This window comes from Ovis aries, chromosome 13 (genome assembly GCF_016772045.2).
Source record: "Ovis aries strain OAR_USU_Benz2616 breed Rambouillet chromosome 13, ARS-UI_Ramb_v3.0, whole genome shotgun sequence".
Classification (NCBI taxonomy): domain Eukaryota; kingdom Metazoa; phylum Chordata; class Mammalia; order Artiodactyla; family Bovidae; genus Ovis; species Ovis aries.
The window spans coordinates 27,758,422-27,785,273 of NC_056066.1; the positions used below are offsets into that span (position 1 = coordinate 27,758,422).

At 48.3% G+C, this 26,852-nt stretch overlaps 1 protein-coding gene across 9 annotated transcripts in view; it reads right to left on the reverse strand.

Annotated features, from left to right (window-relative positions):
- Positions 1 to 26,852, reverse strand: part of FRMD4A (FERM domain containing 4A) — a 703,559-nt gene that overhangs the window by 68,131 nt on the left and 608,576 nt on the right. For all 9 annotated transcript variants that reach the window (XM_060397374.1, XM_060397375.1, XM_042230562.2 and 6 more), the window contains 2 exons: positions 5,236 to 5,312; positions 103 to 241 (listed from right to left, as the gene is read on the reverse strand). In XM_060397374.1, coding sequence (XP_060253357.1) covers positions 103 to 241; positions 5,236 to 5,312 — 216 coding nt within the window. The remainder of the gene's footprint in view (positions 1 to 102; positions 242 to 5,235; positions 5,313 to 26,852) is intronic.

Here is a 26,852-nt window from a genome sequence, read left to right on the forward strand (position 1 = left end):
ATACAAGATCCAGACAAGGGCTCTGCCCTTAGGAGAGCTCGAAGGCTCAGTGGAAGGTCTGGTCTCGGCAGAGGCCCTCCCTACCCCAGGAGAGGGTCTTACCTTACTCTGCTTTCTGTCCAGATAGAACTGGTGTTGGCTAATGGCCATAGCCCAGATGGACTTGATCAGTGCTGGACATGCGTACCATGTGTGCACCGCGATGCCGCTGTGTCCAAATGTCCTCCTTGTCACCGAAGCCCTGGGAGAATAAGAACCAGAAGGGTCAACCAACGGCGGTGGCCATGAAGGACTCCAGTCCTCAGTCCACAGCTTTTACCAAGAACCCACTGGGTCCAAAAGTTCTGGCATAAAGGTAACTGAAGGGCCTTGTGTGCACACACGTGCAGCTGGCTGACAAAGGCCAGCTTTTCATTTTATTAAATAGAAATGGATTTTATTTAAGGTATAGAATATGATGATTTGATCTTCATATACACAGTGATCACTGCAGCCAAGCTAAAGAATATCTCATCTCCTCCAATATTACCATCATGTGTGCTTGTGTGTGTTTATGGTCAGAGCACCTGAAATCTGTTCTTAGCCAGTTTCCAGCACATTATTAACTATAGTCACCATGCTGTACACTCTGCCTCTAGGCTAATTCTTCCATAACTACCCCTGTGTACCCTCTGACCAGTATCTCTCCATTTCCCCTGCCTCCTTGCTCTGCGCTACCCCTAGTGATGGCCATTCTGCTCTCTGCTTCTGTGTATCAACTCACTTAGTTTCCATCTATAAACGAGACCATGCAGTTCTGTTCTCTGTGCCTGCCTTATTTCACTTCATAATGTCCTCCAGGTCCATCCGTGTTATTGCAAACAGCAGGGTCTCCTTTTTTTTTTTAAAGGTTGAATGATACTCTGTTGTGCATACGCACCACAATTTCTTCATCTATCAATGTACACTTAGGTTGCGGCTATATCGTGGCTAATGTGAATCCTGCTAATATTTTTATTTACTGGCTCCTTAGGGGTCAAAATTTGGCTAAGCCTCTGCCTTGTCTGGAATAAGATGGGTCATTCGAGGTCACGGGATGGTCTTTTCTGATCTTCAGCTCTTGGCACTGGGCCAAGGCAAACTTTGGAGACAGGAAAAGCCTTTGACAATGCCGTTTATTAACCAGGCAACCCTGCCTGTGGTGAAGGATGAGTAAATTTTCTTCTAATCACCACATCATCTAAGGCAATCAGGACTCCTTATGTTATTCTCAGGCAATCTTCCTTGAAAGAGCTGGTTTCAATTTCATATATTCAGAGGGCAGGTAGGGTATAAAAATAATCAGGATAGGGAAGGCAGAAAGAAATGGGCCCGTCCAATCTCTCCCCTGCTACCCAAACCACTTCCACATACACACGGATGTAGATGTGGAGGATGCTGGATGGTGCAGAGAAAGGCAATCAGACTTTAAATGGAAGGTGGGAGAGACTGGTCCTAATGTAATTCATCACATTAATGGAATCATGGGGGGGAAAAGTTATATGATCGTGTTTTTAGTAAAGTATATTTTATAGGATGGGTACACGATTTTGCAAGTAAAATCTCAGAATGTGTGTGTGCATACTTGTGTGTGTGCATGTGTAGGGCAAGGTGAGGGGGCAAGGGGGTGAGGCTTGGGGTATCTTACGTGCACATCAGAAGAAAAATGTGTGTTCCCGATTGAGCTATCGCATTTCCAGAACCTTGGGGGTGATCAGGACTTGTGAATAATCACATTATTTTCATGGCCAGTTTTTTTCCTTGAAGGAAATTAGAAGCTGCTCCAGTCATCTTCTCTTAGGGTCTCAAGATTTAACAGCAAGTGTTCTACAGACCCACTTTTAAGGAGGAATTCCAAACTGGTGGTTAATGCTACAGATTCTAAGCAGAGCATTATTCTTTCTTTTGGTTAAAACCAAAGTTAAAATGCCAGCTCACAGAACACACAGTTGAAAATAACAGAAAAAGAGCCGGCAAGAGAGTGAGAAGGAAACACCCATGGTCTCTGAAACTGCGATGAGAACACTCAATCTGGCTTCCATAGCAATGGCTGATCCTGGGAGTAAATACGTTTATTCCCCCCTCCTATAAAGGGTGAATTAGAAAGGAAAAGTCATTTGAAATGTGCTTCAGTGGCAGCAGTGAGAGCAGAGCCAGGTGATGTGTATTTTTCAGGTAAGGTGGAGGGGTAGGAGGCGGGAGGGGGCTGGCTGGCCTGGGAGTTCCCAGCAGCACCTGAATCAGATGCTCCCAGAGTGTTTCTCACGCTCGATTATGAGTTGGTCTCTTCTCTACAGGGTTCCCTTCAGGCTCTTCCCATCCCACCGTATCTTCTGTTTGGCCAAAACCTTCGAAATGGAATATCTGCCAAGCCCAGTGAACCGCAGACACAATGCTGGGTATTGTGTCAGGATGCATGTCCAGGAGAGAAAATCTTGAAGTATCTTCTGTGGCGGCTGAGCCACCCCCTGTACTCGCCATGTCCTGGGACACTGCTCTTCACGACACGATTCTGCCCCCGCTCTTGCCATCCTATAACTTCAGTTCTGGCTTCCTTCCTGGTTTGGGGGAGGGGCTGAATACTGAACCATCCCAACAAAGTACAGACTATTAGATGACTCTTCCGTGTTCAAATAAACACGGCAACAGCAACAGGATGACACGTTTAACTGGAGGAGCGCCAGGAGGCCTGTGGAGGAGCGCTTACTGCAGCACCAGGCGGAAGACAGGTTTGGAGCTTTGGCTACACCACTCAGCTTAGCAGCTAATCTAGAATGGCCCCCTTTGCCTACTCTGGTGCACCTTTAAAGCCATCGTCAACCTGGGTTTCCAGCTCTGACATCAAGGAAGCCACATCTCTGGCCTCTCCTTGCCTCCCCTCTCCTCTCTCTGCTGGTCTCTGGGCTGACAGAGGACTACATTCCTTGAAGGGATGTGTTCACTGCTCCAGTTCACTGCTCAGGCTGCCTCGGGCTCCTCTACCTTCCTCTTCTCTCTGACACCCACCTGACTGACATCTTTATTCCCCAGAGGGCCCACTTTGAGCTCTACATTCTTAGCTAAAGATTTCTCCTTCTCAGGATGCCTCTCCAGACCAGCCTGGCCAGCTGTAGCATTTATAGGCTGTGTTGTTTGGCACTTGGTACCCGCTGCCCATGTATAATGTGGTGGAAGGCATGTGAGCTATGGAGCCAGACTCCCCGGGTTCACACCCTGCCTCTATCTGACTGCTTTCTGTAACCTGGAGCAGGTTACTGTGCTTCTTCTGTGCCTATTTCCCAAGTAGGGCAAGAACACTAGTGCCTACCTCCCAGGGTTATAGCAAGGACCCAAGGAGATAACAGTCCAAGTGTTTAGAACAGTGGCTGTGCATGGCAAACACTTAATAAACATTAAGTTCCTTATTCCTTCTCCCTGGCTGTGCTAGTTCTTTTCAGGGCAAGCAGACCCTGTCTGACCTTTTTCTATACAAAGTAACACATAGTAAGTTATGAATACTGTTACGGGACAGTGCCCGAACACCGATGCTACTCAACAAATGTGAGATGGATCAAATTCATGTAATAGGCTAAAGGCCCATGTAATAGGAACTTGTGAGGTTTGGACTCTTTCCGATATCCCTGGGCCCTGGGAAAAGGAAGGGAATTTGGTATTACAACACGGATAGGACAACAGGCCTGGAGAGAACAAGAACACAAACCCACAGACACACACGCAAGGATGTGTCCAAGGTACCTCTGCCTTAGCAAGATTCCCAACAGAACACAGGCTTGGAGAGTCTGTCTAGTCCTTACCCCCAGTCTCTTAGGCCACTCAACCTCCATCTTTATGTTGTCAGTTGCCCGTGTTTTCTGCATCTGACCCACTGTAGCACTCATCTGGGGAAACCGTTTTCAGCATCTCTCCCCTACCACCTGTCCTGCACCAATGGATTCCTGCTCTGTAGAGACTGGGTCTCCAGACTGTGGGACCCTTCATCACTGGACCCTGAAAAGTGCCGCCAGCACTCCTGTCATCACCTGAGCACCGCCTGGACTTAGGTCGTTTTCCGCTTGCCGACTGCATAGTAACCGTGGCGCGTGGAGGGCGCTCTTGGCTACACGGGAGGCTGCTTCACACAGATTACACGACCAGGCAAGCGGTGCATCAGTCCTCTTGGGTTATCACTGGCTGCAGGAGCAGAGATGCCACCCCGCCCCCCCAAGCCTCACCCTCTGATGGGGCATGAATCTTACTCCGGAGGTCTTATGCTGAGAGCTTTCTGGGAGGCACCTCGGCCTGAGCGCTCAGGAGCTGTGTGTGGGAAGCTGGTGCCAACAGTTCCTCTGCCCTGAGCCATGGCTGGGGCAGCAACAGCACTTCACATCCCCATTTACTCCCCTAGAGACCCTGCCCTCCGCCTGTCTTTCCAAGGCTTCCTTCCTGTTCTCCGCATTTGGACCTGTTGAAAGTGATTTATCCTTAAGCGTTAGGTCTGTTTTCAGGGAATTTTGCTGCCGCTTCTGAGCTGCCTGTAACTCTAGGACTAGCAGACAAAGAGAGGAAAAGTCACAGTTCAGCCCCCACTGCCCCCCCTCGCTGAGAACCTTCCTCGAAGTGCTTGCTGCATTCCAAAATGGGACCCTATTGTTCGCTGCTGGACTTGGGGAGCACTCATTCTGACACGAGTGCTCCCTGGGGTACAATGTGAGGTGGAGAGAAAAGACTTGCATTTCTCTCATATTCACCCACCACTGCGGATACCCTAAAGTTACAGCTCACAGAATGAGACCATTCAGCACAACTCTTTAGACTGGAGGTTCCCTCTACTGCTGACCATCCAACCAAAAACAGTCTCAGAAACTGACAAGCCGTCTCTCAGACTCTTCTCTGGCAAAAACTTCCTAAAAGGACTCCGGCCACAGCTCACTTTAATTTGGTAATCGTTCCAAAGCGCTACAAATCTTTCCTAAAATGCTCCGGCTTGTAAAGACAACTCCACATAGACGGGCAAGTAACACATGTAGTCAGATGAGATGATCATGGCATTGCTCTTTACACACACACACTACATTTCTCAACACATGGAACAAAAACAAAACTCAATCCTCCCAATCAACCACCTTCTTCCCCCTAAATTATTAATAACACGAACAGTGACAGCACAAAAATAGTAATGTAAGTAACATGTCAGCAGGCCCACGCACTCCCAGGAGGAAAAGAACATTTCTAACTTACCTGCGTGGGTCATGAACTTCCACAGAAAACTTCTTCTCTCTGAAATACAGGTTTTCCAACTGTCTCCACTGGAATATCTGGACAGAAAACAACGCAGTTGAAGTTCAAGTGCGAGCGGTTCACGGCTGCAGTCCTCTCCCTGCGGCTGAACTTACAGCTGGCAGTTTCCTTATCAGAGCTGAACCCGTACAGTTGTTTGCACCTCCTATGCCTCTTGCTTCACACACACACACACACACACAGAGCTCTCCAGTTCAAAACCCTGGCAACGTGGGTGTGGATTTTCCTGCAGGCTTCTCAACAGGAACAAAACAAGTTCTTTTCAAGTGGTTCCCCCGGCTCTGCTGGGCCTTTGTTGAATTCTCCAAGACAGTTCCCGGCTCCGCAGTTTTCCCTCCAAGGCGAGGGGGAGGAGGAGGAGTGGAGGGCGGGCTGGTGGAGGGAGGGAGGGAGCCGGCGCTCTCAGGAGGGAGCAGTAGCCATCTGCCTGCAGTGCTGATCCGGCTTCCTCCCTGCAGTGCTCCAGTGGTAAGGCGCTCGCATTCCCAACCTCCCCTCGGGGACTCCACTTCCCGCCCACTAATGTGTCAGCGGCTGGACTCGCCCTGGTGATCTGGGGCGGCCGGGGAAGCTTCCCCTCCAAGGGTAGGGGCTTCTTGGACCCTATTTTGGGGCAGGCGACTCCAGATGACAACAGAAGCCTGACAAGCCCAGCTTCTTTCTTCAGCACAAAGAAAATCAGGGAGAGCGGGACACTGCAGCCAGGGGCTTGTGGCCACTGGGGCATCGGAGAGTGAAATTAGGGCTGTTCTGAACAGTGGGAGCTGAACAGAGTTCCTGGCACTGCCCAAAGGCCCTGAAGGCCCTGGTGGACATTCTTCCTTGGCTGAGCGCGTCTGTTCACTAAGATGTTTGAGAGTAATTAGGGTGGCAACATCGCTCTGTGAGGGGGTTCTTGCATTAGATGAAAAAGAAAGTTACTTCAACTCTGAGGGAAATGTCAAAAGAAGTTCAAGTTATGCCCACAGCATTCATATTTGTATCTGATGCAATATTGCAGTCCCTTCAATAGAATTTGAGTTTGTTTAGCCCAAAGAAGGGCCAAACAGATCTTCACCCTGCAAGTGGCTGATTTTTTCCCCTGGTCCTCCCTTGCTTCGCCCACTGAGTTAAGGTAGATGCTTTTCAGGGTCTTATCTTAGACCCAGAATCCTCTCACCTGACGCCCCTGACACTTTCTGATCTGCTCACATTCTCTCCTGCAAGACAACAATTTTGTGTCCCATCAACCCTCCTTGCCAGGCCCAAGACACAGGCCTGGCCAAAGGACTCCGCCTTGTTGTCAAACTGGGCTGGAATAAAAACTATTTCTGGCAAGGCTGCCTTCTTCTCACAACCTGCTCTGCAGAATCTTACAATGATTCTGTCTGCCTAACGGCGAACAGGACATGGATTTTCTCTGACTTCAGAGCCATCTCTTTTGTTTACAGCTCAGAGTACATTTTGCTCTGAAGTCCAAGGAAAATTGTACTTCCTTTTCTCCTTTCAGGTCATTTCCAAGGAAAGCAAGCCCTACAGGAGCTCAGAGAGCCTTGTGTCCGATCACAGATGAAAAGCCACCTGTGTAGCTGATGACTCGAGTCCCAGATCTGAGCCTTTTGCTCTTATCTGATGCTCTGCTAAACCCCTTAGTGAAATGCACAGAGTTCCTCTGATTCCCCACTGATAGGTATTTACCGAGGTTCCACCTGAACTTGGCCACAGACATGCAAGCACCAGAACTAATAGCTCCCTGACCTTGTAACCTGGAGGTAGGTAGTACACAGAACAAAGTGGCCAGGCAGATGCTCTGGAGTCCGGCTACATTTGTTTGAATCCTGAGTCCCCTACATCCAAACTGTGTGACATCAGGTAAGTGACCGCATTGCCTTTAGCCTCAGTTTTCCCATCTGTAAAATGGCAATAACGCTTCTAAGGTAGAAGCAACAGAGATCCTTAGCATGGTACAAAGTAAATGCTCAGTGAACTCAGGTCTCAGTGCAATTCTAGTTGCTCTTACTTCTCCCAAATCCTGGCAAATGAAGTAGATTAACTCCAAAACAATCAAAATTATTAAGCATTTTTTTTTTTAACTTCTGGCCCTGTCATTGGGGTTTAAGAGAATAAAAGTCCCAGAAATCTGAAGTGTATGGATTTAGTACCCTGCCTACATCCCATCGCCTTTTCTCCAAAGAGAGGGGTGGGCAGGAGGTGGCTGATCCCTGAGGGGGACTTGCAGCACGTGTGTGGCACCCACCTGGCCAGCTAAGGTGGAGCCTCTGCCAGGACCTGTTTCTCGGGTGTGTGCCCGAGGGCCCTGCGCTTGGTCTGACATTCTGCTGTCTCCATCTCAAAATTCTCAATAAGCTTGATCAACAGGCCCTGAATTTTCATTTGTCCTGGGCCCTGCAGATGATGCCACTGGTCCTAACTGATGCTCATGCCTCAGGCACTGTCTTTGGGGGACAACACGTGGGGGAACATGCATCTGATGGGCAGACCTCCTGGGCTTTATCCTCTTGGCATTGGTGCACTGACGAGCACCTCACATGGGTCTCAGGCTGGGAGCGCCCTCCTTCCTGGTGAAAACTCCCAAAGCCCAACACTCAGGGGGTGGGTTCCCTGGCAATTCCTCCCTTCCTGGCTTTTTGCAAAACAGAACTTACACCGGGCGTTCCCCAAAAGTACTCCCCATGGAAGGGAGAGTCCCTGGAGGCCCCTGGAGTGGAGAGCCTCGCGTCTGCCAAGGACTAGAACACAACCTTGTGTCTGCTGTGGCCCATCCGCCTGCTGATGGTGCACTGCAGATTCCTGCCTCAGCACGGAGCCCTGACGGCCCAGCTCCCAGCATCTGTAGACATTTCCAACAGGAGCAGAACAGTGGCTTTGCCTCCTGTTTGCTCTAGGCAGGGTTTTTTCCTTAGTTTCTTCTTTTTTGTAAATGAAAACATTGGGAAGGGAGGAAAGGAAGGTAGTTTTCCAGGCCAGGAAGGTCCCAGGAACCCAAAAGGAGGTGTTTATGAGGGACCTTTCCTCCCACACCTGGGGGTACATGGAGTGCTTGGGAACAGGCAGGGGGATGCAGGCAGCTAGACGCCCCACGCATCAACGTGGCCTCTTGTGCTTGAGGGCCCCTGTGCCCACCGTTCTGAGGCTGTGCCTACTAAACCCTCCCTCTGAGGCTGGTAGAGTCGAACAACAAGGAGATAAACAGCAGACATTCGGCTTGGCCTCCCGTTTGTGAACAGGGTACACGAGGCTCCAAGGCGCTGGTCTGGGGTAGCCCTTGATCATCTGTGTCACTTCAAAAGAACCCCTTTGACTCACTGCAGCCATCATAACCCAGCCACTAGCTAAAGACACCAACATGTTTTGGGACTCCACATAAAGAACTCATTGGACACACAAAGATGGTAACGGCTGGGCTAGATCCCTTCGGAGTTTGGCTAATTCCTATGGCCAGTTCTGCCCAAGGAGCTACCTAAACTCTCAAACACAGGTCTATCAGTAATCAAAAGACTTATTAATTAATACCTATGAAAAAGGCCTAATGCACTTCACTGGGGCATCTTTAAAAAGCAGACACCTCTTTTTTGATCTTTTAGTATCTCCACCCACCCCGCCCCACCCAAGAAGAGCAAGTGGGAAACTTTCTTCTTGGGGAAAATGAGGCCCAGAGAAACGAGGGGAAAATGCCTAAGGCCACACAGCAAGTCAGTGAAGGAACCGGAAATAAGAGTCAAGGGCACCTGGCCCATTACTCTAACCTCTAACTATGTTCCTTTCCCTACGGGGTCCACCAATTAGCGGGAACAGCTCTTACTCACTAATGGATGGTTAACTTTATGAGTGGAATGATTTTTTTTTTTTTTTTAAAAACGAGAAGCTAGGTAGGACGTATAAGCCACATCTTTTCCATCCTATACTGTGGCTTTTCTTTCCTTTACAGGCTGTAAATGATAACACATATTACTCCTTTCTCACCTTAGAGTCCTGGCTTCCTCTGGTTTTCTACACAGAGATGCTTCAGTATCAGCATCTTTCCATCCAGGACTAACAAGTAACAATCATGATTAAGAACAGACTTAATAATATGACCTTGCTCGGAAAACAAAGAAGAAGAGAAACCTTCCCGAAGTGGTTTTATGGAGACCTTGCCTGTTGCCATGATTGGGCCCACGGCTGGTCGTAGATGTGCATTGGTGGCTTCTGACCCAGATGTGTAGTTTCCAAGCAAACACAGGTCCTCCAGTTCCCCTTGCTGGGGCTCAATGTGATGTGTAAAAGAGGAGACGGAAAATATTTATGCACAGAAAGCAGACAAGAGTGGCTAATAAATACAGCCTCTGTGCCCTGAGTGCTGCAGAGTACACTAAAAACACTTAACAAGCCGGACCAGGTTCCTGGATCCCATTAGCTGGTCTGCCTGATTCCCACATCCTGTGTACCCTAGAGGTCAGGGCTGGGAAGGACTCATGTCCTGTTCTTTCGGAGTGGGTGAAGGCGCAGTGGGGATGGGCCAAAGGGCCTTGACTCCCTGAGACTTCCTCTGTAGCCACTGTTTACTGGGCACCAGCACAGCACGTGGGGTGATGGGTGAGCTCTTGAAATGAGACGGAAATAAAGCCTCGAGAGGAAGCCGGCTCTAGTGGCTCTGATTCTTAAGCAGGACTTGGGGGTGGGGTGGGGGCTTGTCTTCCTCCTGTCCCTGAGGCTGAGTCACCGAGCCTCTTAATGACCTCTCTCTGAGTAACTTCCTGCTGCTTCTAGAGGGGCCATTATACTGAATCCCGGGGGCCATCTGGCCAGCCCCCGCCTCCCACAGATAAAGCAAGCCCAGGGGGGAGAAGTTAAGGGACTGGCAGAGGTTAAATGAGTAACTGATGTCAGGCCCACTCTTGTGGGCTCTTCCTAACACACCAGGAGGATCTGGTAATGAGTGAGAACAGAGTTGTTTCCAGCCGATGGTTAAGTAAGTCATCACTCCTCCAAAGGTTCTTGGCCTCCTGCTTTGCAAACACCAGCAAGGAGTTCTCTTGTATTATAAGAAGAATGAGAATCAGGCCAGGAATAACTTTGGAGCTCAGGATGAAAAATACCAATAGAAAACCACTTCCTGATTTCATTTTTGCTCTGTTCACCCTCTAGAAGTTGTCACCATCATCTCCAGGTGTATTTATACCTTCAGCAAATAAACATGAGCTGACATACACGGAGACGGATACAGCACAAAAGAAGTCACTCAACCCCAACTGGACGGACTTGAGTTAAAATAGGAGAACAACACAGAAAACCCCAAAGCCTGCACTCAGAAACTTTTACAGGAGTCCCCTGATGAGGCTCCCGTGTCATTCAGGAACTAATTCTACGAACAACAGAAGCAGTGCTGCTTTTAATGGGTTAACATTCTATGCCGGAGGTTTTTATATCAGTTGCATGGGTATTCAATATATTGGGCTGGTTAGCAACTTTGTTTGGGTTTTTCCACACCATCTTACGGAAAAACCCAAACGAACTTTTTGGCCAAGCCAGTATTTTATGCTTAGAGAAGACCGAAACAAGGCCCTGGGGATTTAGGTCACATCCAATCCCCATTCCTCTTTCGAACATTCAAGTCGTGGGGTCTACTCTGCACAAACCTATGCTAACAGGACGGAGGAGGAGATGCCTCACATGTGTCCCTGTGTCTAAGGCGCTTGCTGGGAGGATGTGATGTACATAAAGCAGACTGTATCCATGGCATAGGAACTAACTTCATGATGGAGTTTCAAACCTCCTAGAGTTTCTGTATCAGGCTTTTGTTCTAGGCAGGGACTTCCCTGGTGGTCCAGTGGTAAAGAATCCGCCTGCCAATGCAGGGGGCACGGGTTTGATCCTTGGTCTGGGAAGATTCCACATGCTGCAGAGCAACTAAGCCCATGTGGCCAGAGCCTATGTTTTACAACAGCAAAGACCTCTGCAATGAGAAGCCCATGCATTGCAACAAAGAGTAGCCCCTGCTTGCCGAAACTACAGAAACTTCATTGCGCAGCAATGAAGAGCCAGTGCAACCAAAATAAATAGTATTAAAAAACAAAAACAAAAAACAACTCCATGGAGGCACCGCACCAATTTATGAAATATGTCTTGCACTTCTGTCTCAGAATCAATATTCATGAGCATTACTGAGACTCCCTGGTTTTGGTTCATCATTTTTAGGGATGAGAACTCTGACTTGGAAGTCAGGAGGCCTCAGTGCCAGTTCTGACTCTGTAAGACCCTCTTTATCTTGGCTTCCTTTTCTGCCTTCCCTCACCAAAGGAGGGGCATGTGTGTGGGCCTTCTGCATCCAAAGCCTGGAGTGAAGGTCAGCACTATAAATCCTTGAAATGCCACCCAGCTACTCTTTGGAATTTAAAAATAAAGTCACTTGTTTTAAACATTTCCTATTTATGGGAAACAGTTGACCCTGGGTATCCTCAGGAGCTTCATTCTAGGACCTTCCTTGGATACTAAAATCTGAGGATGCTCAAGTCCATTATATAAAATGGAGTGGTATTTGCATAGACCCCAGGCACATCCTCTGTACACTGTAAATCACCCCCAAGTTATTTACAATAACCTAATATAAATATAACCCAAATCACTGCAGATCGTGATTGCAGCCATGAAATTAAAAGACGCTTACTCCTTGGAAGAAAAGTTATGACCAACCTAGATAGCATATTCAAAAGCAGAGACATTACTTTGCCAATAAAGGTCCATCTAGTCAAGGCTATGGTTTTTCCAGTGGTCATGTATGGATGTGAGAGTTGGACTGTGAAGAAAGCTGAGCGCTGAAGAATTGATGCTTTTGAACTGTGGTGTTGGAGAAGACTCTTGAGAGTCCCTTGGACTGCAAGGAGATCCAACCAGTCCATTCTAAAGGAGATCAGTCCTGGGTGTTCATTGGAAGGACTGATGCTAAAGCTGAAACTCCAATACTTTAGCCACCTCATGCGAAGAGTTGACTCACTGGAAAAGACCCTGATCCTGGGAGCGGTTGGGGGCAGGAGGAGAAGGGGACAACAGAGGATGAGATGGCTGGATGGCATCACCGACTCGATGCACATGAGTTTGAGTGAACTCCAGGAGTTGGTGATGGACAGGGAGGCCTGGTGTGCTGCAGTCCATGGGGTCGCAAAGAGTCAGACACAACTGAGCGACTGAACTGAACTGAACTGAACTGAATATAAATGCTATGTAACTAGTTGCTGGCATGCAGCAAATCCAGGTTTTGCTTTTGGAATCTTCTGGAGTTTAAAAATTATTTCTGAATATTTTCAATCTGCAGTTGGTTGAATCCACAGATGTGGGACCTGCAGATAAGGGAGCTAACTATTTCACTGACTAAAAGCATGGTTTTCAAAGCTGCACTGTCTATAACTTGTTGGCTGTTTATCCTTGGCAATAAAATTTGTTTTTCTTTTATCATCTTTGAAATAAGACTACCAACAACATCAGTTTTGTTTTCATAGCGATTCTGTATCAACGACCTAATACATACTAAGTGCTGCATACGGAGCTAGGTATGTAGTTAGCACTTAAATATCAGCCATTATGTTCTCTTTCTGCCATCACTCACAGGACAGTATTACTTTTCATGTAAAAAATATAGTTCTCATTACTTTGAACACATAGCCCAAAGTACAGGTTTATGAAATTCTTTTTTAAAAGATGGCTAATATGGTGCCATGGGCATTTTTAAAAATGATTTTTGTTCATTAAATTTTTCACCACACAAGGATAAGTCTAACCCAGTTTCTCCTGCGTCTGCTTGAGTTGGTTTTTGATGTATTCTCTTCAGGTTCTTTGCTTCCGGTTCTTATCCAGTCAGTTCCTGGGTCTACCACAATTTTGACCAGAGTCAGTTTTGACCATTTTCCTGCTGATATTTTTTTGGGGGTATCACACACCTTGTGGGATCTTAGCTCCTCAACCAGAGATTGAACACCTGTGCCCCCTGCAGTGAAAACATGGAGTCCTGACTACTGGACCACCAGGGAATCACGCCTGCTGTGACTTCTAATCTCACAACATTCACCCTGAGAGGAAATCGCCTCCTATGATACAGCTCAGTAGTATTCACATGGCATGGGCCAGACTGGAATCCAAACCATGGCCTCCAAGATAGGCAGACTCTGTCCCCACGGTACCAGCTCACAGAGTGGCTGTGAGTGTGTCCTCAGGACCAGCGCTGCTGGAAGGCTCCCTGGCCTCCATCTTCTCCCGAGAGGGCCAGGTACCCAGCCAAGGAAACGATAGCTGACTTTTCAGCACCGCTGTACGTAATGGAAACAAGATGTTCCTCTGGCTGACTCCTCAGTGTCAGACTACAGGAGCTCTCAACTGATTTGGTTAATTCAGAGACAGACGTCCGGAGCACCAGGCCCTGACCCTTTAACGGACGGCCTCTTTTTAACCCATCAAAAACCTTTCGGCTTCCTTTGGCTTCCGGGTCGTCACTAGGGGCCGAGAAAGAAGATCCGCAGATCCTTAAGAGGTCCACGGAGAAAGCAGGCCATTTTCTTTGTCCCCACTGGATGCAATTTTCTTTTAGCTCTCTCCTTGAGGGGCATCTCTCTGTATCATTTTCTTGTGTGTATTTGGGCTTTTTCTCAGGGAGACCTGACCATACAGCTTTGGCAAATGTAAAAACTTTCAAGAGAAGCTGAAAGCGTTTTTCCTTCCTTATCCTTGGCCTCCTGATGGAATTTCTCCCCTCCTCAACGTGCCTCTGGGAGGATGGATGCAAGTTAGTGTCCGAAGGGAGAAACTGGCTAGGGGTTTCTGGCTAGGTAACTCATTTTACCCGAGTTGAACTTTGCTTTTTTCTAGCAGTGAGCATGGGGGCTCAGTTTGGTGTGGCTTCACTTCTCTGCGTGCCAGGCTTTTCTTTAAAAAAACAAAAACTTCAAGGCTTGGGACTTCCTTGGTGGTCCAAGGGAGCTCTTCCTTGGGAGACTCTGCGCTCCTAAGACAAGGGGCCCGGGTTCAATTCCTCGTTAAGGAACTAGATCCCACAGGCCACAATTAAGACCCAGAGCAGTCAAATAACTAAATAAATACTTTTTACAAAACCATTCAAGGCTAATCACATCTGCTATGACTTCTGTGAATGGGATGCTTCAAAGATGGAATTGGCCTGTGAAGTACTAAGTCCATCTCCGGTGGGGAATTTTAATGGGAACCACTTGCAATGGCAAAGATCTTTTCTTGGATGGCTGTTAAGGGTTCTTTTTTTTTTTTTTGAAACCTTTGGAGGACAGACTTTGGGTAACTCTTATTTTAAAAAAGTTGTTTTTTGGGTGATATAGTTGGCAGTTAGGAGTTGGCTCAGAGGTTAAAGTGTCTGCCTCCAATGTGGGAGACCCGGGTTCAATCCCTTGGTTGGGAAGATCCCCTGGAGAAGGAAATGGCAACCCACTCCAGTATTCTTGCCTGGAGAACCCCATGGACTGAGGAGCCTGGTGGGCTGCAGTCCACGGGGTCACAAAGAGTCAGACACGACTGAGTGACTTTACTTACTTACTTAAGAGTTTGCCTGGAAGCCCTGCCCAGAGGTGTTGCATCACAGTGAGATCTGATTTCCCTGATAGGGGCTACCTGAATCCTTGGGAGATGGGGTAGAATATTGGATAGGATGATAACCAGCTTTACATAAATAAAAGTAAACACTCATAATTAAAAGCCTGGATAATCAAGCTTAAAAAAAAATGACAATACTCTAGTGTTATCTGTAAAACAAAATTTTAAAATGTTAATCAACCAGCAAAGGCTCTTTGGAAATAATCACTTAAGAGGAGTTGGCATGTACTTTAAACCAGCCAGTGTTTCAAGAGCTGGCCCATTCTTCTGGGGAGGGGAAGGCCTGGCAGACCCTGGTTTCTGTGGGGACCGCCCAAAGTGCAGGTGTGAGCTCCAGGCTCTCCTGGTTGGAAAGTGTCCTAGGGAGCATGGGGGCCGGGCAGGCTTGGGGCCAGGGCAGGCATGGGACGGCTGGCTCAGACTGCTGCCGAGAACACTCAGCAGTCCTGCCAGCTGCTCTGTGATGGTAGTGCAGCCAGGAGGGGTGGGGAGGCTGGGGTTGAGCCGCCATCTCTGCAGCTGGTGCCCTGGCTGACTTCGGTGATTTCCCTCTCTTTCTCTCTGGTCCGTCTTACTAAGCAGTTCTGTATCTGCTCCACAACTTAGCCTTCCCAAAAAGAAGAGACAAGGGGATGTTTTAAGGGGATGTGGTAAGGATTCCAATTCTAGAATTCCTCTCTTTCCAGAAGGGTCGCTTCTATTTCAAGCCCTGCCCTGGTTCCCGTTTCCCTAGAGGAATCCTGAAATGGTCAGGTCGATGTGGGAACTGTGAATTTGGGAGAGGAGCCGTGAGGGCAGAAGAGGAAACGGGCACTTCTCTGCAGCCTGCCCTAAACTACATTTTTTCATGAGGGCTGTTCCCACCCCCCTCTCCCCCCAGACGTCCCAGCCCTCAGCTGGGCTGGTTCTCCTTGATATTCATTCATCTCCCTCTGTCAAGCCAGTTCTCATCCTGTGTCATAAAATGTCTTTTTTTTGCTCAAATGTCTTTTCTACTAGACTCTAGGCTTGTTGAAGGTATTTTCCCAGCACATAGCACAGTGCTTCAGGGCATATTAGGCACTCAGCAATTGTTAAGTGAATAAGTGAATGAATGAAGAACTCTATAAGGTAGGTTACTATGGCAACCAGAGTTCAGAGAGGTTAGGTCACTTTCTCCAAGTCACACAGATCATAAATGATGGGAGTTGGTATTTGAACCCCTATCTGCTCAAAATTCAGATAACCTCCATGCCATGAGGAACCACCAGCCCTTGAACCTGTACATCTTGTTAATACATTTCTAAACCATATGGAAAATGGCAATGGGGAAGTGGCAGGGGGCCCAGCCTGGGAGCTGCAACCCAGGAGCTATAGCTCTTCCTTCTTCTGGTAGCTCTGTCTGAATTCAAGTAGGTTCCAAAGTGAGTAGGTCTCCAGGAGCTCAGAAGCTCAAGCTGGAATCCTCTTGAGTCCAGACCTGGAGTGACCCCTCACAACCCATTCTGGCTAGACAGGTGGAAGGCTCTTTGCTAGGCATGACCTGGAGCAGGCTGAACCCTCCAGTCAAGTCCCCCAGCCCCACCTCCAGGCTCGGCCAATGAGCCCCCAGGTGCGGGAGTGAGAGCTTGACAGTGTTCAGGCTGTGCTAGGGTTTAGTATGAAACAGGTTCACACTTGAGGAAGATCACCTGGGGATTCCCCTCTGAATCATGCTCATTAAGAAGGAAAAAACCTCACAGAGCTTCCTAAGTATTGTGGGGTTCAGCAGAAACTAGCTGAGAGCCACGACAAGGCAAAGGGTACTGGATCTGACAAGCAGGGTTTCTCAGCATGACATTTCCTGCTTCTAAGCAAGAAAAGGCATCCAGCTGAGTGATTCAATGGCCTGCCATCCTCCAGAGATTCACTTTTGACATCTAGTGACTAGTAGTAATTTGAGTCCTTTTTGCTCCAAGAGACAAAAAATAAAATCAAGAGACAGTCTAGAGCAGGAGTCCCCAATCTCTGGGATATAATGCCTGATGACCTGAGGTGGAGTTGATGGTATAATAATAGAAATAAAGTGCACAATAAATGTAACGCTCTTGAATCATCCCCATACCATCCCCCACCTCACCCCAGTGCGTGGAAAAACTGTCTTCCATGAAACTGTTCCCTGGTGCCAAAAAGGCTGGGGACCGCTGCTCTAGATGGACTGGTAGGGAAATGTTATGCTTTTTGTTTTTCCATCAACAAGTCTAAGCTGTTAAAAGCTCTCCTGACTCCCTCCCTTTCCTTACAGATGTCTGGTCTTTTCCTCCAACCCTTCCTTATAGAAGCTATACTATTTATCCTTCTTTCTCTGAGACCACTATACACATATATATGGAGGTGGCTCACAACATGCTAGCAGATAGCAGAGATATTCCGCTCTGTCTGCCTTTTTTTTCATTTAACCACTATTTTCTACCTTGGGTCAGGCACTGAGATACCAGTGGGCATGTGGCAAAGAAAACACCGACAACATTCTCCGCACATTTCTGTGCGGTAGGAAAATAAATCAGAGAACTATACAGAGGACATTAGAGGGTAGCAGGTCTGAGGACAAGCATCAGGGGTAGGGCAGGGGTTGTCACTGTTTATAAAGCAGTCAGGGAAGGCATTGCTGAAGTGACAGCCGAGTGGGTACCAGAAGGAAGCTGGGGCAAAGCTCTACCCCCTTATCAGGGAACACTGTAAGTATGAAGACCCAAGGTACCATTTGTGTATATGCCTTTGCTGTGTTAGAGCAGAAAATGCTGAAGTAAACAGAAAATGATGGAAACTTATTCAGCCATGAGAAGGAATGAAGTTCTGATTCATACTACAACAGGGATGAACCTTGAACAGATTATTCTAAGTGAAAGAAGCCACAGCTTCTGGTTCCATTTATACAACATGTCTGGCACAGGCAAGGCCAGAGAGACAGGAAAGTAGGTTTCTGGGTGACTAGGGCTTGGGGGGTTGTATAGAAAAGGGGGTAACCAGGAGCTCCTTAGGCCTTTCCACTGCTCTGACTGGTAAATCCTACTCTCCATGAACCATAAAACAGAAGATGCTCTTTGGTTAAAACTCAGTGAAATTAATTACTTAAAGGAGCCAGCAGTCCAGGATAAGGCCCCCTAATCCCAGGACTGTCCCTTTTCCACAGGCAGCTTCCGACTCCCCCTGCTCTGACGGTCCTTCTATAGGGCTTTCCTTTCGCGTCTGCTGGGGTGGGCTCTGCAGATGACAAGTGACCTCCCCCAGCCCGACTGCTTTGTGCTGTCGTAACTGAGGTATCTCTAGTTACATGACACTACCATGTAAGAAATCTGGCCAGGGACCTGTTTCTCAACCCCCACAGCTCCAAGCATCAGCTCCATGATGTGGTTAAAGATATACACCTGTGCACGGCCACACAGAGGCCATTCCCTCAGCTGTAGCTCCTGATCCTTGCTACAGGCAGGGCTAGCAGCTGGCTTACGGTCCGGGGAGGCCTGGAGAGATGGGCACTCAGAACCCCTTTGATTCTTCGACCTCTTGATAAAAGGTTGGAACAGAAACACTCGTAATGAGGAAGCTGGGTCCACTCGGGGTGGGGGTAACCCACAGGCCAAATTTGGTGATGCTAGTGGGTAAAGAACCTGCCTGCTAATGCAGGTAGATGTTAAGAGACACATGTTTGATCCCTGGGTCAGGAGAACCCCCTGAAGGCGGGCAAGTCAACCCACTTCAGTATTCTTGCCTGGAGAATCCCACGGACAGAGGAGCCTGGTAGGCTACAGTCCATGGAGTCACAGAGTCGGACATGACTGAAGCATCTTGGCATGCATGCACACTTTCTAGAATGATTCTCAAGATTGGTGAGGAATCTTTCAAAAACCCATGTAGCATCAGAAACATCTGCCGCAAATGCTGGAAAGACCTGCGCGCTGGGATTGTCTTTGGGTTCACTGGCCAGGGCTCTGTGGGGTTGCCCCAGGTCTTAGCACAGTTGGTCAGGAATTATGTTATCGGTAGGTGATGACACCACTGCACAACCAGAGTTGCAGGATCCGACAGCGATGTACTAGCCAGGACTTTATGATAATCCATCTCAGAGGAGTCTGGCGGGCTACAAGTCCATGGGGTCGCAATGAGTCAGACATGACTGAGCAACACACATACACACATACCATCCCTCCCAGCCCCCACCGTTGCCTGGAGAACTTGACAGGCGTCTCCTAAAGTTAAAGGCTGAAGCTGAGATTGCCACTTGACCCCTGCTCACATCTAAGCAATGAGGAGTGGGCTGCTAGCTGCCATCAGAGGAGGTATGGAGAGATGGAGGCTGCCCAGCTGGGAGAGGGGACGAGATTTAATGTTACATCAAGTTGGGGGCTTTGGCTGTTATCAAGGATTGGGCACTCTCATTTCTTTTGTTTTCAGTTTAAACTTTTTATTTTGTATTGGGGTATAGCCAATTAACAAACAATGCTGTGATAGTTTCAGGTGAACACACTGTTCACCTGGTGGTCCAGTGGCTAACATTGTTTACCTGAAATTATCAGGGACTCACCCATACATACACCTGTATATATTCCCCCTCAACCTCCCCTCCTATCCAGGCTGCTACATAACACTAAGCAGAGTTCCATATGCTAGACAGTAGGGCCTTGTTCGTTATTCACTTTAGGTATAGCAGTGTGTACATGTCCATCCCAAACTCCCTATCTCATTTCTTAATGAAATTAACTTTGCTATTTAAAGTGACTCTGTATTACCTGGGAGGTCAGAAAAGTCATGCACTGCTTGCCTTTCCATCTAGGAAAGAATATTTTTTAAAAGAACAGTGGGAGATAGAAGAAATGTGTCTTTTGAGTCCCAGGTCATTGATATTCTTGTTAGCCTGGCCAGGTCTTTGGTTTTTAAGCGAGAGAAACCCAGCCAGGTCCTAAGTCACTACTGGTTCAGGGCTCCCTTTGGAGTGGGTGGGGCCACTGGAGATGCCTCTACCAAAGACAGAGATCCAACAACAGCCTTTGGTTTTCATTATCGTTTTCAGATTACACCAAGGTCTATGGGGCACCTTGGGTAGCAGGAGTCTACTTCTGCCAGTTATTTAGAAGTTTGGCAATCTCAAGGGGGCTACTGGCCTGTCTGGCTGGGTGTTTATTTAGATGTTATAAACACAGATAGTTCCATTGGTAAAGAATCTGCCTGCAATGCAGGAGACCCCAGTTTGATTCCTGGGTCAGGAAGATCCACTGGAGAAGGGATAGGCTTCCCACTCTAGTATTCTTGGGCTTCCCTTGTGACTCAGTTGGTAAAGAATCTGCCTGCAATGCGGGAGACCTGGGTTCAATCTCCTGGGGGTTGGGAAGATCGCCTGGAGAAGGGAAAGGCTACCCAGTCCAGTATTCTGGCCTGGAGAATTCCATGGACTGTATAGTCCATAGGGTCGGAAAGAGTTGGACATGACTGACAATCTTCACTATAAATACAGAGTGCAGAGTCTGACCCCTACTCCCCACCCTCCCCACTATCAACGTGGTTGTGTATATAGTGATCCTAGTGCTTGACACGTGCTGCTTAATAAGATGATGATGCTCGGCCACGGGTGGTGAATGAGCTCTGGGAGACCTCACACCCCACATGAGGGACAGATGCTCAGCTAGGGTGGGGGCAGGGTGGGAAACTATTTCTGGTCATCTGCTTGGATCTAGCTGGGGTTTCAGTGGATCTGGACAATAGTCAGAGACAGACAGGGATTTACCCACTTAGAAACTGGTGTTCTCTCTCTCTCTACCACTACACTCTTCCTTTCATGAAGGACTGACTCCCTTCTGGCTTTACAGCAAGCTTGCCCCTAGCTTCATTCCTCTCCCTCATTTCTTGTTTCCTGCTTCTCTTGACCTCAAGATTCCCCATCATCTGCAGCAGCTGCCTTGTTGATAGGCAACTGAGGCCCAGGGATGCAACTGAGCTTGGAGACCTAGATCTAGAAATGAGGGGCCTTGACCACCAGATTGGACATCTTGCCATCAGAAAATAACAGTAGGAGGTGGGAGCAGGAACAGAATACCCAAAGGGTAATGCCAGGCCTGGAGAGTTACCCTGGTAATCAGATAGCACTTGGGTGAGTTCTTCACCCAAGAGGTACCTCTAAGCAGGTCAACCCACGAGAGATTTGGATCTGCTTCTCCTAAAGTAAGAATTGCATTGGGACCTCCCTGAATTGCATTGGTCCAGTGGTGAAGAATTTACCTGCCAGTACAGGGGACATGGGAAGTTCCCACACTTAGCTGCAAGGCAGCTAAGCCTGTGAACCAGAACTACTGAGCCTGTGCTCCACAGCAAGAGAAGCCACCTCAATGAGAGCCTGTGCACTGCGACTAGACTAGCCCCTGATTGCCACAACTAGAGAGAGCCTGCGTGCAGCCACAAAGACCCAGCGCAGCCAAAAACAAAAACAAAACATTTTTAAGAGGAGAACTGCATTCCTGTCCTCCTGTATCTTTCCAGAGAAATGACTCTCCTTATAGCTCTTGAAGATCACCCACCTGGATGGGCGCATGCTTTTATTTTCTGCTCATAGACATCATGTTCAAAAGGGACAGTCTGACATTAGCATGAGTATTACGGAGACAGTTCCAACAAGAATACAAGTTGGTGAGGGGGAGGGTTTAACTCAGGACCAGGCTTTGAAATGGCCTCCAGAGGAACCTGTGGGAACCAAGGGACCCTGGGTTCTCAGATCCAGTGACCAAGAAAAAAATCAATCATCTTAACAAAGAGACGCTGTTTGCTTTTCATGGTGATCCTGCCTCTTGTGTTCAGCATAAAAGAGACTGTAACAATATTTGCTATGTCAAGGGCAACAGCACTTTTATCGCGGGGAATAGGCAACTCTTTGAGATGTAAACATATTCACGTTGAAGGTAATTGGACTATTGCTCATGTTTTAGAGCCTCCATTTCACAGACATAAAAACAGAGGCACAGAGAAGTTAAATAAGCTGTTTATCACAACTCTGAATCCCTTGAAGTGAGTTAATAGTCCTCAAATTACTTCTTGGTTGAGATTTTGAGATTTATTTGGGGCCTTTAAGTGGATATGGAGGCCACTGGCTTATAAAACCTCTTTTTAAATCTGTTATAAGAAGGAATTTGACTTTAACTTAGATGACACTATCTTAACAACAAAGCTAAACAACAGAAAGTTTCTGTTACCTGTGTGTAGAGCAGCCATCCTCAAACTCTATAGCCTGTCTCCAAATTTTTCTGAGGACTCGTGAAAACCCACACTGCCACGCCCCAGCCTCTGAATTTCAGAGTCAGATGGGTACCTGGAATACGTGGTTCTCATGTGTTCCCAGGTCACGTAGCAGTGATCTGCTGGCTCAAGGGCCACACTTGAGGAACCACCGCGGTAAAAGCGACTGCACTGATCAGCATCTCCTTCAGGACTGCAGGATTTATCACCTCTGCACAATCTCAGCTGTGCAGAGCCAATCTTGCCCAAGGTCACGACCCCACCCTGGCGGGTCACCTGTATCTAGTGATTGGTTGATGCTGCGCTAAGGTGATGGGTCTGCTGGTTGCAGTTTCTCAGCTTTGCCTGAGGCTGCATCACAGCTCCAGTTCTCCCTCTGCCGGGTCCTGTCTGCTTCCCTTTGTTCTTTGGTGTTAATTGCAGACCATTTCCCAGTACCTCTCCTATGAGAGAATCCACCTCCGACTCTGCTTCTCAGGGGATGTGCAACACTTGGGGCAGAGGCACTTAGACATCACCTCTTCGGCGAGACCACTCCATACCCTCCCCCTCTTCCTTACTGGTTGGTTGTCTTTGTCCAGTTCACTACTCTGACACTCGACGTTAAGAGACCTAATGCTTTGACCATCTTCTTCTCTAGACTCTAAGCTCTGTGAGGGCAGGGACCCATCTCTTTTGTTCACTGTATCATCTTCAGGGACTGGCTCAGGACGGGCAATTGGTATTTCTGGGACCATTTTACTGAAGGATTTCATATTCAACACCTTCTACTGGAGTTCTGAAGCTCTAGCTTAGCACATTCAGGGGACTGAAATTCTTGGATGAGAGGAGAGACTGGGATTCCTGTTCCAAAGGGAGAGAATTCAGCTATGCTATTTCACATGCTTTGAGAAGAGGATGTCTTCTCAAGTGGTGCAGTGGTAAAGAATCTGCCTGCCTGATACAGGAGACTTGGGTTCGATCCCTGGGTTGGGAAGATACCCTGGAGGAGAAAACGGCAACCCATTCCAGTATTCTTGCCTGGAAAATTCCATGAACAGAGGAGCCTGGGGGGCTATAGTCCATGGGGTCACAAAGAGTCAGATACGACCATGCACATATATGTATGCACCATTTATGGTTTGAGAAGAGCATCTCAATCTTCCTAGAATACAACTGCTTTTTTTCTTTCCTGGGGGGTTATTTTAAGATGGCAGATGTTGGTGACTCTCTGCCCCCACTTCTTCCCTGCACCCCAGCATCCCTCCAGCAGGCCCACTCCTCAGCTTTGAGGCCGGCTCCCTTTGGTGACCTGTGGCCAGGACCTGTCACCCACAGGCGCTGAACGCTTCCTGGTCCACTCAGTGTTGAGTGAGATCTGAAGGAGGCAACAAAGGAGCCCTTTGATCAGACACTGAAAAAGCAAAGGCTGCAAAATGCTTGGAATGCTGAACATACTCCGTGGAGCTCTTTCTCCCTGGGGAGCCCAGGGTGCAGTCTCCCAGGGGAGTACAGATAACGGGATGAGGGAGGTACCCGCCCAGGGCCTGCCAAGGCAGAGAGCTCAGCAGCCCAAGGATGAGTCAAGTGTATCCAAACAGAAGCTGAAAAATAAGTCAGCAAAGCACTTAAAGGCATGCTTATCACGTTGAATAATTCAGCAGGCTGGCTGACTGTGAGCTGGGAGCTGGTTCACAGTTAATGGAATATTTCCTGTAAATATTATTTTCTCTTCCTGTCTCATTGTTTCATCCAGTTCAAAAATCTTTACTAATCTGGGGCGGTGACAAGCAATGCATCAGTTCTCTGAGCTAATGCTCCCGATTCTGAAATGCTCGGAGGAACCATAGGAAGCTGCACTGGCTGCTCTGGGGGGAAGGGGCAGACCATTTACTCTGGTTCCTTCTCCTAATGTCTCAGAGGGGAGCCCTCGGCGCTCCTAATTGTGCATCTAAGTGAACATAAGAGCGCCCCTAATTGCACATCAAATAAATAAGTAAATGTTGTCTGTTGAATACGTAACAAGGACCAGCACTGTCACCCTCCCCCGACGGAGAGATTTCATTAAATATGGGCTGGTGAGTGGGCTGCAGCTATCAGTGATGATTTACAGATATTGGATATTGCTTCCAAGGTTTCTTTGGAGTCACGTGTTTCACACTGTTCTTTTTTTAATGCATATAGTGTCTGATAAAGCCTGATGGGCGGATCTTTATTCTGACTCTTCCTGGCGCCCCATTCAGAAAGCGTTTTCTGTTGTAAATGATAATGTCTTCTGATGATTCAATGGCTAGGCTCTCCACAGGATTGGGGAGTGCAGACTACAGCCAGAGGACAGAGCACACAGCTCAGCTTGGTGCTGGTGGGAACTGAGTCTCGGGCGTGGGAGAAGTGAATCACCTGAAGCCTTTGGTCCCCGTGCTCCCAAGAAGAGGCAGATTGTCCCAGAGATCAGAATTTTTCAGGCTCTGATCTAAGGAGTGCAAGGTCCTCCTCTAAAAGAGGGAGCCCTTTGTGATCGACTTTACCCAGCTTTATTTACCTCTGCCCCATGTGATCCTGGTTCCACGGGAGCTAATAAACAATGTCTTTTCAGTATAGATCATTTAATTTTCATTCAAATGTTCTCAGCGAAGTAGAAACACTCATGCTTGTACCAACACAGCTGCCTGAGACTGACATGCCAGCTGATTTGTGGCGTGTCCCCACTGACGGTCACTTTATGTAGTGGCATTTACTCTTGTTTGATGCCTGTGCGTCTTTCCTTGGCCATAAATATAACCCAAGATGAAGTTTGATATTTTCCTTCGAGTGTCCAAGCGCACTCGAACTAACAAGTTCAACTGATAATGTTTCATGATTCCCTGAAGTCAACCGGACAGTTGTTGTTTAGTTGCTAAGTCATGTCCGACCCTGAGACCCCATGGACTGTAGCCCTCCAGGCTTCTCTGTCCATGGGATTCTCCAGGCAAGAATACTGCAGCGGGTTGCCATGCCCTCCTCCAGGGGATCTGCCCAATCCAGGGATCAAACCTGTGTCTCCTGCATTGGCAGGTGGATTCTTCATCACTGAGCCACCAGGGGAAGCTCAACAGGACGGGTACCTGGTGGAATAAAGGATCTCTCACCTGTGAAGAGCTCCATTTCTACACACGCAGACATGTGCTCAAAGGGAATGTGGTACCCCGGAGAAAGTAGGGGAAAATCATCTATGTAACTGCAAGGTTTTTTCTGTTTTTCACCAATGTAACCCTCTCTGTACTTCTGTGACCACTGCTAAACCCAGACAGCTAGACAGGAAAATACTGCCACTCCCGTTCTCCGAAACCCCACTCACGACAGTGCCTAAAATGATCTCCCCATGATCATGGTAAATAAGAGAGGCATGTTTGGCAGTGTGTGAACAAGCGTGCAGGAGTAGGGAGGCAGGCTGAGTGAGAGGGAAAACATCAGTGGGTGAAGGAGAGAAACCACAGGATTCGGTGAGAGTTGATGGTGAGGGGAGATTTAATGACTTATAAACAATTCTACAACCTATCCTCAGACACTGTTTGGGATTCCATCTGTTCATTTTGAAAGAACTCATCTTGAGACTTCCCTGGTGGTCCAGTGGCAAAGAATCTGAGCTCCCAATTTAGGGGGCCTGGATTTGATCCCTGGTTGGGGAACTAGATCCCTTCCACATGCCACAAATAAGACTCCATGAAGCCAAAAAAAAGAAAGTCATCTATGTAAGCAAGCACCACTATTCTAGTATAGATGGGAGCTTGGGTATTTTGTTTTTAGTCCTATGTGTGGGCTTTTTAGGCATCTGGGGGGCTATTCTTGTGCCACACATCATTCTGAAATAGCTCTGAGCTTCTGAACACACTCAAGAGCCACAACACCCTCTTGGGATGCCCACACACGCCTTGCTGTTCCTGACAGGTGTGCCCTGAGGGCAAAGAAGCTACTTTTTTCCCCTAACATCAGCAGCTTGCATTTTGGGCTGTGCTTCTGCAAGGCCAGGTGCCCATCTGTTTAGAAGATCCAGGTAATAGGGGCGAGTGATTGGACGGGGCCTAGAATGCTCTCCCTGCTCCACTTGCGAGGGATCCCATGCTTTACTCCATCTCCCCCAAAGCCCCCAGGACTTAAGAGTGAGGATTAAGCAATTTAGGGAAGACTGCAACCAGAGTGGGAAACTAGTACCCACAACCCCCAGAGAAGCTGGAACAGCTGTGGTGCTGCCCGCTTTGGGACCGTCACTAGCTACTCGCTTCTTCTCAGGGCCCCTATGGAGGCACCTGAGTGCATTCTCACAGGAGGCTACTGACGGCCTGTTTCCGGCTGTGCGCATGATCTGCTGATGCTACTGCAGCCGAGGACGCCGAGAGATGCCTCCAGCTCCTCTGAAGGCAAAGGTGCGGCTCACCCTGGTCCTGCCCCTACTTGAAAGCTGGCTCCCATTGTCTCGGTGCCATAGAGCCTAGCTGCTGTAACTGGGTCAGAGTGTCAGGGAGACTCCTGCCTGGGCACTGTTGCTACAAAAGGGCCTTCAGGTGCCCAGAACTGGGTGCCACTCCCTGTTTCCTTGCTGCGGGGGTGCCGGGTGGCGAGCTCTGCCTGGGCCCCTTTGCCAGGGTGTGATTGCTGCCTGGAGGGCCATCCCTCATTCAGAGCCGGCCCAAACTTGAGCCCTGTGCCCAGCTCCCCAGGTGCAGAGGCCCTGCTGGGCGCACCTGCCATGCCTGGCTGATCCTCCTTGAGTCTGAGTT